The following is an 18,287-nucleotide window of genomic DNA, read 5'->3' on the forward strand; positions in this document are numbered from 1 at the left end:
ATATATATATATATATATATATATATATATGTGAATGAATGAAACTCAACACAAATGATGGTAATAAAATAAAATTGTGAATATTGTTATTTACGCACTTCATATTGTTTGTCGGAGTAGCCCCGCTCACAGGTCGTGTGGCGGATGGACTCGCAAATGTAGTATCCACAGAAATCATTCCCTTGTTCCTGCCACAATCACTTTACAAGAAATAGAGGTCAATCAAACTGATAATTAGCAAGCATGCTAAATGGTATTGATGAAACTAGCGCTTGAATCACTAGGAGATGCCTGGAATATGCTACTATATAGTACTTACTTTCGGGTGCCTAAACTGCAGCTTCTTCGGTAGTCCCGGAGCTTTTTTGGTGAATTTTTTCCAAGCCCTGCCATACAAAGAAAACAATTACTTGATATCAGAAATGAACAAATTAAGTTGCTGATATGGTGGATAATGATCGATTTAACTTACTTCTCGAGCATTTCAGTCATGTCCGCATACTCCTTGGGATCTTTTCGCTTGGAGTCTAAGACAGTTACTACTCCCTTCTCAAGCTTAATCTCTAGGAGAATATAGTGGTAGCTGCGCACACATGCATAACTCATCAATATTACATTACTATAACCTGGACTAATAAGGAAACCGAATATGCCACAAGACAGTAACACTCACTTGAAGTTGTAAGGAAAGAGTATTATATCTTTGTGTTCATTTATTTCCAACGATCGTAGCAAGTTGGCCTCGGTTTCTTGGGCACGATATTGAACCTCAGTTGCATCTATGAGATACGTGTTAATGAACCCAATATCTCCCACTTGTCTTTTCTTCAATTCGGCGATCTTCAATCTTCATAATATAGTGCGGATAATTATAAATACATGCAAATGAAAGGGCTGAGTTATATAGAGAGACTTAATGACGAAAGTAGTACTACTTACAGACAGTAGGAGGTGACCGTTGCTTTATCGATGGCCAATTGATTGAAAAACTGATAGAACTCCTCAAATGGAATAGGCAACGGTTCAATTCCAAGGAGGTCATGCTCCTTTTTAACTCTCATATACAAAGTATTCCTCCCCTCAGACTCTTTGCAGGTTTTCATGTACCAATCATGCAATCTTCGCATCATCGTTGATAGAGAACTTTCAGCTTTGACGAGAGGCTTCCCGTACTCGTATCTTTGTATCTGCACCTCCAAGATATCATAATGTACATCGTCGGGCAGGTAATTTGCAGGATTTCCATAAACGGGCACCATCCTCGGATCGACGATGTCGCTAGCAGGCACCTTGAGCGGGGGGCACGATTGCTTCGCTTGTTCGCCGAGCTGGGCAATTTGTTTCCCAGCTCGTCGTTCTTTCATCCTTTGATCACTTTTAGTACTTCCCGACCTCTCCGCTTCGGCAAATGCCTTTCCAATAATGCGCTCATAGTTGCCTTTCGGTGAAGACTTGGGTGGTTTTCTCAGGGCAGCCAGAGTGCGCTTCCCTTTCACCGGATCTACCTTCTCCTCCGGAGGTGGATGTCTCTTTGCTTTCAACCCTTGAAACCAGTCATCCACTTCGGTCTGCGCGATCTTCGCGTTTTCCTCCTCGCTCCTCTCGTACGGTAACTTCTCTGGAGTCTTCAGAGAAGGACCGAATCTGTATCTCCTCCCGCCTTTGGCTGTACTGCTAGACGCCGGCAGAGTAGACGGAGCGGATGTCTTCTTTCCTTGCTTACGAGGTGGAGGAGAAGGACTGCGACGCGCCGTAGAAGCCGGAGTGGCGGCAGGTCTCTTCCGCCCTTGCTGGCGAGGCGGAGAAGGAGGAGGCTGGCTGCTCGGGCGCGCCGGCGCAGGCGGAGAAGGAGGCGGAGTGCCGCCACGCGCCGGAGAAGGAGCGGGCCGAGTGCCCTGATCGTCACTCGCCGGTGGAGGAGGCGGAGTGCCCTGACTCGCCGGAGGAGGAGGAGGAGGCGGAGGCGTCCAGTTCGGAAGGTTGATGAGATCCTTCCGCCATAGGCATGGAGTCTTCAGAGCAGAACCCAGCCGATACTCCCCTTCACCGGTAGGGTGGTCAAGCCGGAGGTCCTCAAATCCCTCCGTTATTTCATCGACCATCACCTTAGCATATCCTTCTGGAATCGGCCGGCAGTGAAAAGTTGAGTCGGGTTTAGTAGGATAAACAGAGCCAACAGCCGCCTTGACCTTCAAATTGCTCCATTGCGCCATAAGGTGGCAATTTTCAGCATCCATGATAGCATCCACGGGATAGCTGGCAGGAGCCGTCAAGGCATGCTCTGGCTGAAGCAGCTCGGTGGAAGCCACGCTGCTTTTCCGCTGAGATGGCGGGGTAGCTTCGGGGGAAGCTTCGGCAGGTCGTTTGCTGCGATCTGCTTCTCGTTCCTCTAGCCCCATTACCCTTTCGTGCAGCGACTGCAGTTGGCTCTGCTCCAATTTCTTCCTCCTCTCGTGGGTTTTGTAACCCCCTGCGTCCGGAAATCTAGCCTTCCACGAAACGGAGCCTGGCGTGCCTCGTGTCCGTCCAGGGTGCTCAGGATTGCCGAGGGCCATTGTGAGCTCGTCCTTCTCCCTGTCTGGAACGAACGTCCCTTGCTGCGCTGCTTCGATATATTGCTGAAGCTTCTTGACTGGTATGTCCAATTGTTCCTCCGTCCAAATGCACTTCCCTGTTATAGGGTCCAAGGATCCGCCGACCCCAAAGAACCAAGTCCGGCAATGTTCTGGCCAGTTCATTGTCTCTGGTTCGATCCCTTTATCAAGCAGATCATTCTCAGTCTTGGCCCACTTAGGCTGGGCTACGAGGTAGCCACCTGACCCCGTGCGATGGTGAAGCTTCTTCTTCTCAGCATTTCTCTTGTTTGTCACCGACATTTTTTTTACTCTTTTCCGATGTCTTGTGGGCCACAAATGCGGGCCAGTCATCTCTGATCTTCTCATATTTGCCAATGAATTCTGGTATCTCATTTTTTTCGACATACCTATTGAGGTATTTCTTCCAATTCCTGAATAGGTCTGCCATCTTCCTCAGTGCAAAAGACTTGATTAATGGCTCTATAACTGGCTTCTCCGGATCATCCTCCGGCGGTAGGGTGAAATTTGACTTCAGCTCAGTCCAAAGATTCTCTTTCTGCATCTCATGGACATAAGACACCTCAGGGTCTTCGTTCTTAGGCTTATACCATTGCTGGATGCTGATCGTGATCTTGTCCCTAACCAGAACCCCACACTGAGCAACAAATGCCTTCTTTGTCCGGTAGGGTTCAATCGGTTGGCCGTCGCGCGCGATTTGTATGATCTCAAACTTTTCATCCGAGCTCAACTTTTTCTTCGGGCCTCGTCTCTTTACCGAAGTTGTGCTCGATCCGGAGGGCTAGAAAAAAGAACAAAGACGAGAGTTAATTAATATGTGTACATACCAAAACAATGAATGCATCAATTAGCTAGTCAGCACAGGCTTAACTAATATATATACCTGGCCGGACTCGGTTTGGTGATCACCGGAGCCGTCCTCACGGTCTACTTCTTCACCCTCTCCTTCTTGCACCGGCATTGGGTCATCGGAGCCATGTAAATCAATGAGGAGAGGGCCAGCTGCTTCTTCACCCTCTCCTTCCAGACCATCGTTGTCGTTGAGAAACATCGAAAGGGCATCACTTCCTTCTGCGATTATGTCCCTCAACAACGCTTCTTGTGCTTCGTCTCGGGGGGTGTCCATAGTTTCTACAAATATTTACAACATGGCAATTATTATTCAAACATGACAGATATGGATATATTAGTGGCAAACGTAGAACTAGCTAGCTAATCACAATAAGGATTCGTCTAGGGTTTGGGGTGGCCTCGACAACGCTTCAAGGGTTATGGGGTGGCCTCGAGAACGCTTCAAGCTAGGAGGGGGTAATATCGACCCCCCCCCACGTGTTGAAGCTATCGGGAGGGGGTCGGCGTTGAACAGTACATCTATGTCCCACAAGTGACGTGGGCATCGACGTGGGCATCGACGCCCACAAGCTATTGGATTTCTTCAATACTTTGACACTATAGGAACCCTCGACCCTGAAACCTTCGACCCTTGACCCCTTAACGACCCTCGACCCTCTACCCTAGTTCCCGACCCTCGACCCCTCGGCGATCCTCGACACCCTCGTTATATCGACAACGACGCAACATATATATACATGGGAAAATAATGTTATCGGGGAGGGGGTATCGGTACCCCCCCCCCTCGTGTCAAAGTTTCTTCTTTCTCCTCTATTCCTTTCTTTCTTCTTCTCCTCTTCTTTTCTTCTTATCCCTCGAGAAAGGAAAATAAGGAAAAGGAAGAAAAGAGGAAGAAGGAAGAAGGAAGAAGAAGAAGAAAAAAAAGAAGAAAAAAAAAGAGGAGAAGAATAAAAAATAGAATTATTCTTTTTTTATTCTTCTCCTCTATTCTTTTCTTCTTCTCCTCTTCTTTTTCTTCTTCTTATTTATTTCTCCTCTTCTTCCTATCCCCTCTTCTTCTCCTTTCTTCCTCTTCTTTTTTCCTTTTTCCTCTCATTCTTTTTCTTCTTCTTGTATTGCTTGTTTTTTTTAAATAATGTTCAAATAAAAATCTATGAACATAAAACATATATACACACAGAGAACATATATACATTTTTATAAAAATGCAAAAAAAAAATTAAAAAAAAGACATATAAACAGATATACATACATACATTTTTCTTTCATATGAACATACATACATACATTTTTCTAAATATACATCAGCATATATGTTTTTCTAAATATACATCAACAAAATTTAAAAAAAATCTAAAAATTATATGAAGAGGATCGAGGGGACAGGGAGGAAAGGGGGTCGCCGGAGCCGGACCGAACGGGGAGGAGGGGCGGCGTCGAGGCAGGGGCGGCAGTGGGGGCGGGCGCCGGCGACGACGTCGACAATGGTGGGGGCGGGCCGGGGCGCAGGGGTGCTGCCGTGCGTGCTCGAGGACGGGGCAGGGGCACGGGGCGGCGGCCGGCGTGGGCTCGGGCGCGGGGCAGGGGCACGGGGAGACGGGGATGGCGGCCGGCGGCGGCGACGGCGACGAGGAGCGCGCGAGCGATTTGGGCAGCCTGGCGGCGGGGGCAACTGGCGAGGGAGATGTAAAATTTTCACAAGTCCTGGTTATATAGCAAGGGCATTAGTCCCGGTTGGTGGCACCAACCGGGACTAATGCCCCTCTTTAGTCCCGGTTGGTGCCACCAACCGGGACCAAAGGCGAATTTTCAGCAGCCCAAAGGGCGGGAAGTGGCGGCCTTTGGTCCCGGTTGGTGGCACCAACCGGGACTAAAGGGGGGCATTAGTCCCGGTTGGTGCCACCAACCGGGACCAAAGGCCCCCTTTAGTCCCGGTTGTTGGCACCAACCGGGACCAAAGGCCTTGTGCTGCCCCGCGCCAAATGTTTAGTCCCACCTCGCTAGTTGAGAGGGAGCCGCACCAGTTTATAAGGTGCGGTGCGGCTCCCCTCTCGAGCTCCTCTCTAAAGCAGGCTTTCGGGCCTAACAATGCCATCTGTACCTGTGGGCCTACTGGGCCTTCCACGGGCCTGAATCCTGGCCCATAGGGTTTCTAGTCGTATTCAGGCCGTGGGGGCCCAGTAGGTGGCATTTTTTTTGTTTTTTTGTTTTATTTGTTGCTTTATTTAGTTTATTTTGGTTTTGATTTATTTTTCTGTTAGTGCCATTAGTTTTCAAATCTGAAAACTCTTTTTTTGTTTTCTTTGTTGTTTTATTTATTTTATTTTGTTTCTACTTACAACAAAATACTTATTGTTGCTATTTTAATTTTTTTTTGTTTTTTGTTCTGTTTTCTGCATTATTTAGTTTTTGTTGTTTTTTTCTTTATTTTTTAATTCTTTTTGCTTTTAGTTTTAGAAAAATTATAAATTTTCTGTTAGTGCCATTAGTTTTCAAATCTGAAAACTCTTTTTTTGTTTCCTTTGTTGCTTTATTTATTTTATTTTGTTTCTACTTACAACAAAATACTTATTGTTGCTATTTTTATTTTTTTCAGTCTTTTGTTCTGTTTTCTGCATTATTTATTTTCTTTTGTTTTTTGCTTTATTTTTTAATTCTTTTTGCTTTTAGTTTTAGAAAAATTATAAACTTTCTGTTAGTGTCATTTGTTTTCAAATTTGGAAACTCTTTTTTTGTTTTCTTTGTTGCTTTATTCATTTTATTTTGTTTCTACTTACAATAAAATACTTATTGTTGCTATTTTTAGTTTTTTTCCAGTTTTTTGGTTTTGTTTTCTGCATTAATTATTTTCTTTTGGTTTTTTGCTTTATTTTTTAATTCTTTGAAATTTGTGTGAATAGTTAAATTGAATTCTTTGAAATTTGTGTGAATTTGAAGTTTGTGATTAACTTTACTAGTGCCATTATTTTTTCAGTTCTACTTAGAAATAAATACTTAGAAATAAATACTAAAAGCTGGGTGCAACAAGGGCCAACCCTTTAGTCCCGGTTGGTGGCATGAACCGGGACTAAAGGTGACCCTTTTGGTCCTGGTTCATGCCACCAACCGGGACCAATAGTGATGGGCCAGGAACCAGGACCATTGGTCCCGATTCGTCCCACCAACCGGGACCAAAAGGTCCGGACGAACCGGGACCAATGGCCCACGTGGCCCGGCCGGCCCCCTGGGCTCACGAACCGGGGCAAATAGCTTCATTGGTCCCGGTTCTGGATTGAACCGGGACTAATGGGCTAAACTGGACTGGACGAAAGCCCTGTTTTCTACTAGTGGACAAACCCCTGCCCACATATTTAAAATCTCTCTTCTCCACCAAGTAAATAAATTGACTGTACCGATGGGGTTAATTAAATTTCACAGAATTGACCCGACCGGTCGATCAAAAAGAGGGAGAGCGAACTGAGCAACATCAACAGCACGTGCCACTTGATAGCTAGCTGCCAACAAGAAAGAAAGAAAGAAGTAAAACCGGCCAAGCAGGAGTTTTCCCTGTACGTGAATGTGACCCGTTCAATGCATGCATACATATGCATATTTTTTCCACTTTTGACCCGACCACATCAATCCTATCTAATCTCTTGAAGCACAAATGGATGACTCGGTTCCAGGTTGTGATGTTTAGAGCATCTTTAATAGATGGTTCATATGTAAAAATACTTAACTTTTGGACCGTCTGGGACAAAAAGCGCTGCTTCAACAGACGGTCCATATGCAAAAGAAATTAGACCGCGGCCTCCTCGTGATGTAAAATACAACATCTCGCGATGCAAATATACATCACGAGACGCATCTGGTTCAAAACCAGTCGCCGCGCGCGAATGCCCAACCGCCACTTCATTTTCTTTCCTCGTCCGCGCCCGTCTGCCCGCCCGAAGAACAGCCGGCCAGAATCCGCCGCCGTGACCGTCCAAAACCTCGCCGTCGGCGCCGCCGCCCTCCGTCGCCGTCGCCCCCGTCGCCTCCCCGCCGCCGCCCGAACGCCGCCGAATCAGGTGGCAGCCGGCGCGGGATTCGGCCCCTCCGGTGGTCCGGCTGCCGCGCTAGGCCTCCGCCGAGTCTTATAGGTTGCCGCCGACCTCCTCCCATCGGCCGTGAGCCTGTCCACGGCCGTTGCGCCGGTCGCACGACCGCCGCACCAAGCCCTCCGCCCGGCTGCCGAACTAGTCTTCGCCGCCCGCCGAGCTCCTTTTGGCCGGCCTCCTACCTCATTTCTTATCACCGCCGCCGTCCGCAGCCGACCGCAGCAGTCAATCCAACCGGCGGCCATCTTCTTCCACCGCGCGCACAAGGTGTTCAACGGAATTCCCCAAGGCGTTTGGACTATGAATTTGGACCATCTATTGGAGTTGCTCTTTTGAACCATGAATTTGTATCATCTGTTGGAGTTGGCCTTTTTACGAAGCTCCAAAACGCACTTTTTAACGGTCCAAAATTTACATCTTCGGTTTTGGACCGTCAAAATCTGGACCATCTATTGAGGATGCTCTTACTGCGTAACTCAAGTTGTTGGTCTATTTGATCGCTCTTCAGTCTGATACGACGCTAGGCACTTGATTGTTATTTTATGTTTGAAGGCACTTGATTTTTTATAGACATTAAATTCAGTCAGAGCAACAGGAGCGTGCGCGGGAAATTTTGTTCTCCTTCCACTTCCGACGTACAAATAAGTGGCGTTTGGTTGGGTTGTGGATTTCCTGAAAACTGCTGCAAGAGATTGTTGTGGGAAAACAGTTGTCAACTGTCTGTTGTGAGAGAGCTGTAAAGCCTTCTGGCCAACTAGTCCATAAGCTGTAAAGATGAATGTTTGAAATCCCCCTAAGAGCTGAGAGGTTGGTAGCATAGTGTTCAATGAAAATAACATCATTAGAGCAACTCTAGCAGACCCCTTAAAACGCGTCAACCCGCAAAATAACCGCTCGTTTACGGTTTCGCGCGAAAAAAAGTGGCCAGACCAGAAACCGTATCGGGCCGCGGACTGAAAAAAATTGCAACTTCGCCCCCAACCTTTAGATTCACAGGGCGGGAGGCCGACCCGAGCGCGACCCCTATCGTCTACGAGATTTGGCAGGAGGGACATTTCCACCCAGCTGTTCCCGCCTCCCCCGCCCTCCGCCCCCAACCACCTCCCTCCGCCCGCTACGGAGCACCCTCCCCGACCTCCCTCCACCGCCATGGTATATTCTTTCCTAAGGTTATCCATAGCCATAAGTATTTTTGTGGAATATCCGTGGGCATAAGTTTACTATGCACGAGGAGCCCGAGGGAAAGAAAGGAATGAAATGGTGTAAGGACACTATTGGCAATCGCTTGAACCTGGAACCACTATTCCATCAGCTGCTCACCCAAGTTCCTCCTAAAGAAAATCATGCTTAATTGGTGAAAAGTTAAGAAAATTAATTTGAGACAAAGATGAAACTTTTCTTTGAAACATCATCTCCCCACTGAAAGAATAATTTGTATTTAAAAAAACATTGACGAGGTTATCACAGGCACCTCATAGTCGACGGGAACGCCTTATCCACAAAGATCATCGGAAAGCCTGAAACAAATCTAGAAAACTAGCAAGATGCCCGTGCATTGCACGGAACATCAAGATGCATTTTTTACAAAACACATGGTGTGATTGACCCATGCAGGAGTAATCCCATGTATAAAAACTAATGATATCTCGAGATTTTTATCGGAAAAATGGTATCTCAAGAATTTCATCGAAAAAATGATATCTCGAGAAAGATGAGAGATAAGGTGAGGAGGAATGGGGCGTGGTGGTGACTGGTAGTCGGACTGGGCGGAGGCATGAGGATGGACGGCGCCGACAACGGCCACCATGCCAAATTGTTCCAGAAACTTCCTTTTTTAATTGCTCAACAATGAGGTTGTGGGAAATAAGGCTGAACGAGGCAAGGCCTTATCTGTAAATGTGGAGAGAGGTGCGGGTATCTTTTATAAAATTGTCATAGTTTGCTTTCTATCCATCAGATATAGATCAGGCGGTCTATATTACAAGATGGCAGGCACATCATCATCACCAACTCAGTTTTTTTTAATAAAAGTAGAGATATGAGCCGAGCCAAGTTTAGGACTTGAACCGTGGTGGTCTGGTTCCGACACAAAGAACGTAATCGTATGAGCTATGCTCGCGAATAATATGCATTAGTGAGACACCAAAACATCAAACGTAAGGTTTGATCCCTGGTGGGTTGGAGATACCACCATCTCCATAAGACTAGCCATAGTGGGAGTAACTTCAGTAGTAACATCGAGTCCAACTCAACAAATTTGCTTATGTGGCAATGAGTTAATGAGGAGAGAGGTAGTTGTAGTAACTTAGCTAGTTACTGTAACATCACATGTCCCAATGCAATATGAGTCTATAACCTAATAAATGAATCCTTGCATGTTACCACACTTAGGGCCTGTTTGGTTCCAATAAGTCACCTGACTTATAACTCAGGTGACTTAAAATCAGTGATTTATAAGTCACGCCTGTTTGGTTGTCATCTGACTTATAAGTCACATGAGCACACCTTCCCGCCTTGTTTTTTAATGTAAAGGTGATGGGACCACGCAAAAGAAGGTGACTTATAAGTTTCAAGTTGGGGTGAAGCAACTTATGACTTATAAGTTGAGGTGACTTATAAGTTGGGTCCGTTTGGCAAAATAAATCATTTTTTACACTTTTCGACTTATAAGTTAGTGACTTATTTGGAACCAAACAGGGCCTTAAGTTATTACTCACTATGAAGGTAGTAACATAGTTTAGAGATACGTGTATATTACTAATGTATGTTACTCTTCATTGTGGCTAGTCTACCCAATATTTTTTGAATGGAGGGAGTGCATGACAACCGGACAATTATTATGTTCTGAGCTCTAATTAATGCAAATGACACACGCCTTGTGTGTTCTTGAAAAAGGAAAACATAGAGAAAGCACACGCACACGCACACGACCGATGCAGAAAAGTAAATGAACCAGCTAGACGCATACATAGTACATGCCACATCTGGTACCTTCCTCCCGCTTTCATGGAGTGGAATTTCCAAAGCAGAGACGATCGAGTTAGCTAGTGAGCTTGGATTTTGTGGTATCGTTTACTCTTGACTACTGGCAGCCTCTCGAGTCTTGATCGCCAGCTGCAGCCTGCCGATAAACATATGCATTTTGTTTTTCTCGTGACTCGCTCATCCAATCATATCCATATGATTCTCTTTTACCGCGTGAAAACCAATCGTGTCCAGGGGTTGATTATAGTTCACGGGCTAAAGGAGGAACATAAGCAACAGCACGTGCTAGATACCCCGCTGCCAATCGTCAAAAAGACACAAGTAAGAGCAATTCCAATGGGGCCATCCATTTCGTCCGCGGCCGTTCGTTTGGCTTGGTGCGGACAAAAAAGCCGGCCCAACACGCCGACCCAAATGGATGCGCGTCCGCTTTCGTCCGCCTGCCAACCCATTTTTGGTCCATTTTTGAGCCTGATTTGCGTTGGCGCAGACACAAGACGGACACGCGCGCTCGCCCGCTTTCTTCACCGGGCCCGCTGGTCGGTGGCACATTGGATTCACACACTCGCCCGCTTTCTTCACCGGGCCCGCTGGTCGGTGGCATATTGGATTCACACACTCGCCCGCTTTCTTCACCGGGCCCGCTGGTCGGTGGCACATTGGATTCACACACTCGCCCGCTTTCTTCACCGGGCCCGCTGGTCGGTGGCACATTGGATTCACACACTCGCCCGCCTGCTACGTCGCCGACGCCCCCGGCCATTTTTTTCAGATTAAAATGGATACATACATAGTTCTAGCGTACACAGATAAAAGAAAGAGAACAACTACTCGTCGCTTTTTGACTCCGACTCGGAATGTCCTTCTTCAACGTTTGAAGGTAGGCGTCAGCAAGCTGCTTGTCTTCAAAGTCCCAACCCGACGTTTCTTGTAGCTTCAGTTTCAATTGAGCTGCCTGCTTTCGCGAACGCTTGTCCTCCCGATAGACGGCTCACTCCCTCCTCCTCGCGTCCCTCTCCGATCTCAATTGCTTGTAGAACTGGCGCTCGTCGATGATGTCCTGCAGGTAGCCTCCGCGCCACAGCACCAAGGCTTCCACGTCCTTCTCTGCGATGGCGAGGCGACGCTGCCGCCTCCGATGGACACGACGATCCTCGTCGGTGAAAAGCCGCGGGAGAGGCGCCAGATCCTGCGCCCGCTGGCTCGACACATTGGGAAAATTCATATCCTGACGAGGCCTCAGGAGGCGCCACGCCGCCGCGTCGTGCGCGCGGGCCGCCTCCTCTGCGGTGTCGAAGGTGCCGAGGACGAGACGTTTTTCGCGAAACCAGATCTCGGCGAAGAAGGCGCCGGAGCGGCGCTCGCGGACTCCGCGAAAATCCGAAGCGCGCAGGCGGCGGATCGATATGGTGGCGCAGAGACGGCGAGAGTGGGCGGCCGACAGAATGTGGAGGGAGCGCCTTTTTTATAGCGAGCGCCGGCCACGGCGCGCACGCGAACCTTTCCCGCGCGCTGGAGCGCCAAAACCAGCGCGCGCTAGGCCGCTTTCCCCTGCGCGCGCGAACCTTTTCCCGCGCGCTGGAGCGCCAAAATTAGGGCGACGGCACGATGTTAAACGCGCACGGTCATGAAAATGGATCGGCCCGTTGGACGCACTGCCGACTCAAAACTAAAAGAGGACGGACGACGGGCGGGCGGCCGACCCAAACGGACAAAAAGCGAACAAAAATGCTGTCCGTTTGGGTCGGCCCCGTTGGTGTTGCTCTAAAACCGGCCAGCCAAGGAGGAGTTGTTCTAAGTGACTACTGTTCAGTGCATGAATATATACCTTTTCCACTTTTGACCCGACCAATCGACCTATCCAACCCAATCCACTCCAATCTCCTCAAGCAATTTCATTCGAAGCTGTCACTTGAGTTGTTAGCCAGTTCGATAGTTCTTCTGATTTATACGACGCTAATTAAGCACTCCTATTCTGCCCCTAGAAAACAGAGCACTTTGATTCTGGAGATACATTAGTTCGGTCAGAGCAACACGAGAACTACTAGCGCATACGGACAGTCAATACACTTACACACATGCACATATATGCATAAACAGTTACAACCTGCTGCTGCTGCAGGTCAGAGGTCTCCAAAGAGAAGATCAACTCATGTGACAGACCTACTACTTTTTAATCCCCACGAGCGCCCGCCCAACTGCCCAAGCCTCATTGTCAAACGAAGACCCGTTTGTCAGACGATATGAACACCATCAACACTCAGTTTCTTGCTGACTTCAGTTTAGAGATTCTATTCCTGATTATATGACTATATATAACAATGCTACCAGTCCTAATATTATGCAATCAACTTACAGAAAACTCAAACGAAATGGCCAGACCATAGCACGTTTCCCTACTTCTTATTCTCCACGAGCGCCCGAGCATCTTTGCCAAGCAAGACCTGGCTAGCTAGCGTCTTGTCAATTAAAGACCCGTTCGTCACAAGATACGAATTCAAGACCTGAGCATTTTTCCTTCTTGCTGACTTTATTTTGGAGATTCCCGATTATGACCATAATAATAATATTATGCAGACAGCTCGACAGAAAATTCAAGCAAAATGGCCAGATTCTAGCAGTTCTATGTGTGTTATTGTCGATATACAACGGGGTCGATCGGATTCAACATGCAACAAGGAGCTTCAGACAAGTTTCACCTTACCCCTGTTGTTTCGGCTTGGGAGAAGACCACAGGGAGCTAGCTAGAGCCTGGAGCATATATTGGCGACACTGAAGAGAACTCTCCTAGAATACGTACAACGCGGCCTTGTTTAAGATTGTTTGTGCCACGACAGAGGTTGGAATTACACACAGGGCGCAACCATTCTAGAGCACCTCCCTCCTCCCTTATGCACCATTCCATATTGCAACACAACAACGATGCGGTCGGTCGAACCTCGTTATGGATAGCACACTGGGACCATCTGTCTTACTTGTCGTGCAATTGCTTCTGCAGGAAGTCGAGAACCGAGCACCGCTGTAAAAAGTAGAGACGGAAAGTTAGGCCGGAACAACATGTGTCAGGAATCAAAGATGAAGGGGTAAAATTAGTAGCTACCCGTTGTTCTAGGCTAGCTTGCTCAGAATCTAGCTTCAACTTCTCAAGGCACTTGATTGCTTCCTCAAAACCCTCGACAGCCGCATCTTCGTTACCGAGGTTTCTATCAACATCCGCGACTTTGGCTAGAGAGGTTGCTAGATCAATGACCTACAACGAACAACCGTCAGATTGTCAGGTAATAGCAGCTAAAGCAAACAGCACCATGCAGCATAGTCCATAATTCAATGTAACAATTTGTAACTTCCAAGCGGAAAAAGTAAAAGTCTGGGTGAATAAATAAGGGTATTCGGTAAAAGTACTGAATTAAAGTACTTTAATTCCGTAAAAGTACTGAATCGAAGTACTCCTACTTGTTCAGACCATGTTATTTTTAAAAGAGCATTCTCAATCAATCACGGAGATTCATTCCGTAAAAGTACTGAATCAAACAAACAAGGTAATTTCTAAATGACATTTTGCACACTTCAGTTTGTCCACTAAAAAATAAGACACCTTAGGATCCTAGTGTATGAAGTAGGTACCAAGGACAAACTTGACCAACACTTGTATTGAAGCATATTCTTCATCCATTTAGAATAAAGAAGATTGGTTATTCAAGAATAACGCCTTAGGAAATTAAACATGTTCACCACTATGCAATCAAAACAGGAGCTTCCATAAGAAGCATATAAAGTTTTATTTTGCCAACTTCCTGAGCCTATTAGTCTTATTTCTTTCCTTTCCCTTCACATCCATTATCACATATTTTCATACTATAAATGAACCCTGTATCTTTGTGCGTGGAACGCGAAGAATCACAAAAAAGACTTCAGATAACAGGTGGCAGTTTTCAAGTTATTATGCCTTCGCAAAAAACAAAAAGAATTTTTTTGCTATTATGGTAAACAACACAACCAAAGTTACATCACTTAATTTCCTATAGCTCGACCATGTCCCTTCACATCCATTATCACATATTTTCATACTATAAATGAACCCTGTATCTTTGTGCGTGGAACGGAAAGAATCAGAAAAAAGACTTCAGATAACAGGTGGCAGTTTTCAAGTTATTATGCCTTCACAAAACAAAGAAAACTACTCTATCTATTATGGTAAACAACACAACCAAAGTTGCAGCACTTAATTTCCTACAGATCTATTATGGCCTAGCACTTGATTCCATTGTAACCCTAAGACATTATACAAGACTGTTTCTTTGAGGAAGCCAACCAACAAAGTCCAGCAGTGGCCAAAAGAAACTGGACAAAAAAGGACACCCAAGGACATTTCTTAGTTAAGACAACTATGTATGTCGTTTATGTTGATGCTTAATCTTGAATTTTTAATGAATTACTCCCTCTGTAAAGAAATGTAAGAGCTTTTGTAGATCACTAAAGTAGTGATCTAAACGCTCTTATATTTCTTTACAGAGGGAGTACATGACAACATGTGAGCATAGCAATCACCTGGGAGGCCACAGCTGAATGTTCCTTTACTGAATTTCTGCGAACATCTAATGAACGGGCATAATAACTTCTTGCCGATTGCAGGTCCCCGCCATAGTAGCGAAGGTCTCCAACTTTGTTAAGAGAAACTGAGAGCGTATGGACCAACTGTAGAAGAAACCAAAAGCTCAGTCGACAAGGAATTTTACTGTCAAGACTGTATGGCACTAAATTAGAATACGACCTCAAGATCCTTTTTGGGCAATTTCGACAGAAGCTCGGCACTTTCTTCATAGTAAGTGATCGCTGAAGGCGCATCTCCCAAGGTCCGACTGAAAAACAGAGTCCCGTGATGAGGACCAGGGAGAAACCAGTGAGCAATGAGTTTGCTCATCAACTAAATAAGCAAATAAGGTCACCGTGTCTCGCTGTTATAATGTGTAATGAGTAGAATGAAGGAAGTATGAAATAACATTAGCTAAATCTGATGCAGAAAATTTGAAGTGCATTAATAACAGAAATTTTTTCACTAGTGGCATTAAGCATTGCAAAATTACTGATATGTGATGTGTCATTAAAAAGTAAACATATGAGTACATCATTGTCCAATACTTAAATTAAGAGAAATGAACTTAGCTATGATGAGACTTCCCATATTTCACTTTCCAAGGCTCAGAACATGCAGGTACTAGGATACATGAATAAGACACTAAGGACTGTTTTCAGAATGAGAAGTTGCTAGATCAGTGGCTATACCCACCAGTTGCCAGATTGTAAAATGATATAAGGCAAACTACACTGTCATTCATCTGTCTGTCCAATATAACAGATCCAGTTCAATAAATCATGCCTAAGAGTTGAAACCATACAATAATGGGAAGAACATTTTTAATGAATTACAGAGATTCATTGTGCAAAAGTACTGACTCAAGCAAACAAGTGGACCTCATTTTAATAAAGATGTGACACAAACAAGAAACCAGGCTGGAATATACAGCTAAACTATCAAGCAAGAATATCCACAGGGAATTATTGCAGATTTGCTGACTTAGGCCCTGTTCGGTAATGGTCCGCTCCGGGAATCTGCGGAGCGGGTAAATGGCAACTCCACCATTTTGACCTACAGCTCCGCCAACTCCGCTCCGGGAGCAGTGGAGCAGAGCGATGCCAAACAGCCCCTTAGACTAGAATGGGTTATGCAGAGCAGACACAAAGTGTTGAACCATTACTTTCTTTATTCTCAGGAGATCCAAGGCACACTACAACCTACCAGCCATTTAGTACAAAAAGTTCTAGCGGCACAGATTTTTTTTACCTAACCCCAATTTTCTCCTGGCGGTTTATTTCATAGGTTGCCATGGTGAAAACACTAGGAAGGGGAAGTAGTCAAGAAACAAGGTCATACCAGCAATCCCCGAGCATTCCCAACACTGCCCCAAGCTGAGAACACAGGTCTAGGTTATCTTCTGAAGATTTCAACTCCTCCCTGATGTCTTCTGCACACATACTGAGCCTCGACTTTGCACTTTCAATGTTCTGTGCGCGAAAAGCCTGGAGACAAAGAAGTTAGAGGCATCACTATAGCACCAAGGTCATCGATAAATTAGTACATACATACTGGATAACCATGCAATTTTTCACAGGTTAAAGAGCTCAAAATTGGAATTGATTTGATTACTGACCCTCATGGCTTGTTGCACTAGAAAAGCACCTCTCTCCATGGAGACATCCTCGTATATCACTTTGCTCTTGCCATCCGCTGCTTCCTTGCTTTCTCCAGCAAGCGATCTCTTGATTCGGGCATGACCGTCAATGAAGCGATCGACAAGGGCCTGGAGCTCGGTATCCGGCTCGATCCCCTCTATGTCAGCACCGCACAATGGGCAGTCCTTAAAGCGTGATATGCACGCCCTGCCAAGTTTCAACATCCATTCCAGTCAGGACACAAGCAAGCAAGGAAAAATGTCTGATCCAGATGCAAAACCCATGAGAAACGCACGCACTTGCAGAACTTATGTGAGCACGGCATGCATTTGCTGGCGTCGTGGAGCAGGGCCTGGCAGACCATGCAGCTAAGGGGGCCGAGCTTGAAGGTGTTGGAGTCGTAGCCGAAGGGGCACTTTGCGGGCACCACGCGAGGGTCCTCTTCTGCGCCCTCTTCTCCGGCGGCGCGGTCGGCGCCGCTCTCCTTGTTCTCGCTGCCATGACTCTTGCCAGTCACGGGGCACGCAGCGCCGCCGCCGCTCTTGTCGGGCTTCTTGTCGGATTTCATGGGGCACACGCCGCCGGTGGTGGCTTTCGCGAACGGGCAGAGCGAGCTCATGGCGATTGTCTCTTCGCAGGTGGCTCCCTGGCCCTGCACGGCACACATGGAGCGCGAGGCGTGTCAACGGAAAATGATGCGCCGAATTGGGCGAGCGGATGCGGTCTGGTCGAGGCCCGCGGGGAGCCAGCCGCGGAGCGAGGGGAGCCATCGGGCACCTACTTCGTTCTAGCTCGCCGGAGTCGCGCTCGCTCGCCCTAATCGACAGGGGCGATTGGGGATCGATTGATTTGAGCAGGGCGAGGTACGCAACGCAAGCAATCGATCCAAGGAAGGGGATGGAATCGAGTGGAAGGGGAGCGGGGGTGCTTACCGTGCGTGGGTGCGTGGGGGCGGGCGGTTGGATCGGCGGCGACGACGGCGACGGAGGCGGAGGCGGCGGGCGAGCCGAGCCGAGCCTCTTCTGATGGATGGATAGGAGCAGGGAAATCGAATGGCGGATGTAGGTAGAGGTAGAGGTAGAGGTACAGAGCTCTCTTTTCCCCTGCGCGACCCGCGACAGGACACGACGCACGGAAGAGGAGGAAAGGCGATGGATGGTGGGTGGGTGGATGGGCTGGGTCCACCGATCTGGACCCGAATGAATAACCATGGGCTTCGGCCTCACGCCGTTGCTCCATCTCGCTCTTTTTCCGGTAACATAGTGGAACCGTTCCTTGGACTTTTTTTCGAATGGCCGAGTCGGTAGATTTTGAAATTGATGAAGTCGCCATAGATATCTCGTAGTCGATGGTGACATGATACCACTGAGTGGATAGCTCCCGAAAGATTTGTGCCAAGTTTCGAATGGCCGAGTCAGTAGATTTTGAAATTGATGAAGTCGCCATAGATATCTCGTAGTCGATGGGGACATGATAGCACTGAGTGGATAGCTCCCGAAAGATTTGTGCCAAGTTTAGAGCCTCCCCCCCCCCCCCCCCAAAGGCG

General features: G+C 46.9%; 1 protein-coding gene across 1 annotated transcript; it reads right to left on the minus strand.

Annotated features, from left to right (window-relative positions):
• Positions 1 to 13,103: 13,103 nt before the first annotated feature.
• Positions 13,104 to 17,955, minus strand: LOC123060176 (protein NCA1). Its single transcript, XM_044482753.1, has 8 exons — positions 17,674 to 17,955; positions 17,041 to 17,393; positions 16,720 to 16,948; positions 16,443 to 16,588; positions 15,282 to 15,369; positions 15,059 to 15,205; positions 13,611 to 13,760; positions 13,104 to 13,529 (listed from the first exon to the last, which is right to left on the minus strand). The coding sequence occupies exons 1-8, from the start codon at positions 17,950 to 17,952 to the stop codon at positions 13,482 to 13,484; spliced, it is 1,440 nt and encodes a 479-aa protein (XP_044338688.1). The 5' UTR covers positions 17,953 to 17,955; the 3' UTR covers positions 13,104 to 13,481.
• Between the last annotated feature and the right edge of the window lie 332 nt (positions 17,956 to 18,287).

This window comes from Triticum aestivum, chromosome 3A, assembly GCF_018294505.1.
Source record: "Triticum aestivum cultivar Chinese Spring chromosome 3A, IWGSC CS RefSeq v2.1, whole genome shotgun sequence".
In the NCBI taxonomy this organism is placed as follows: domain Eukaryota; kingdom Viridiplantae; phylum Streptophyta; class Magnoliopsida; order Poales; family Poaceae; genus Triticum; species Triticum aestivum.

What these genes read in the sequence shown, in the direction of transcription:
- LOC123060176 (XM_044482753.1), bottom strand. Translation starts at nt 17,952, where the DNA reads ATGGTTATTCATTCGGGTCCAGATCGGTGGACCCAGCCCATCCACCCA. An exon ending in TGCCCAAAAAGGATCTTGAG is followed by an intron (nt 15,206 to 15,281) that starts GTCGTATTCTAA and finishes TTTCTTCTACAG; the next exon opens with TTGGTCCATACGCTCTCAGT. An exon ending in ATTCAGCTGTGGCCTCCCAG is followed by an intron (nt 13,761 to 15,058) that starts GTGATTGCTATG and finishes TGTTCGTTGTAG; the next exon opens with GTCATTGATCTAGCAACCTC.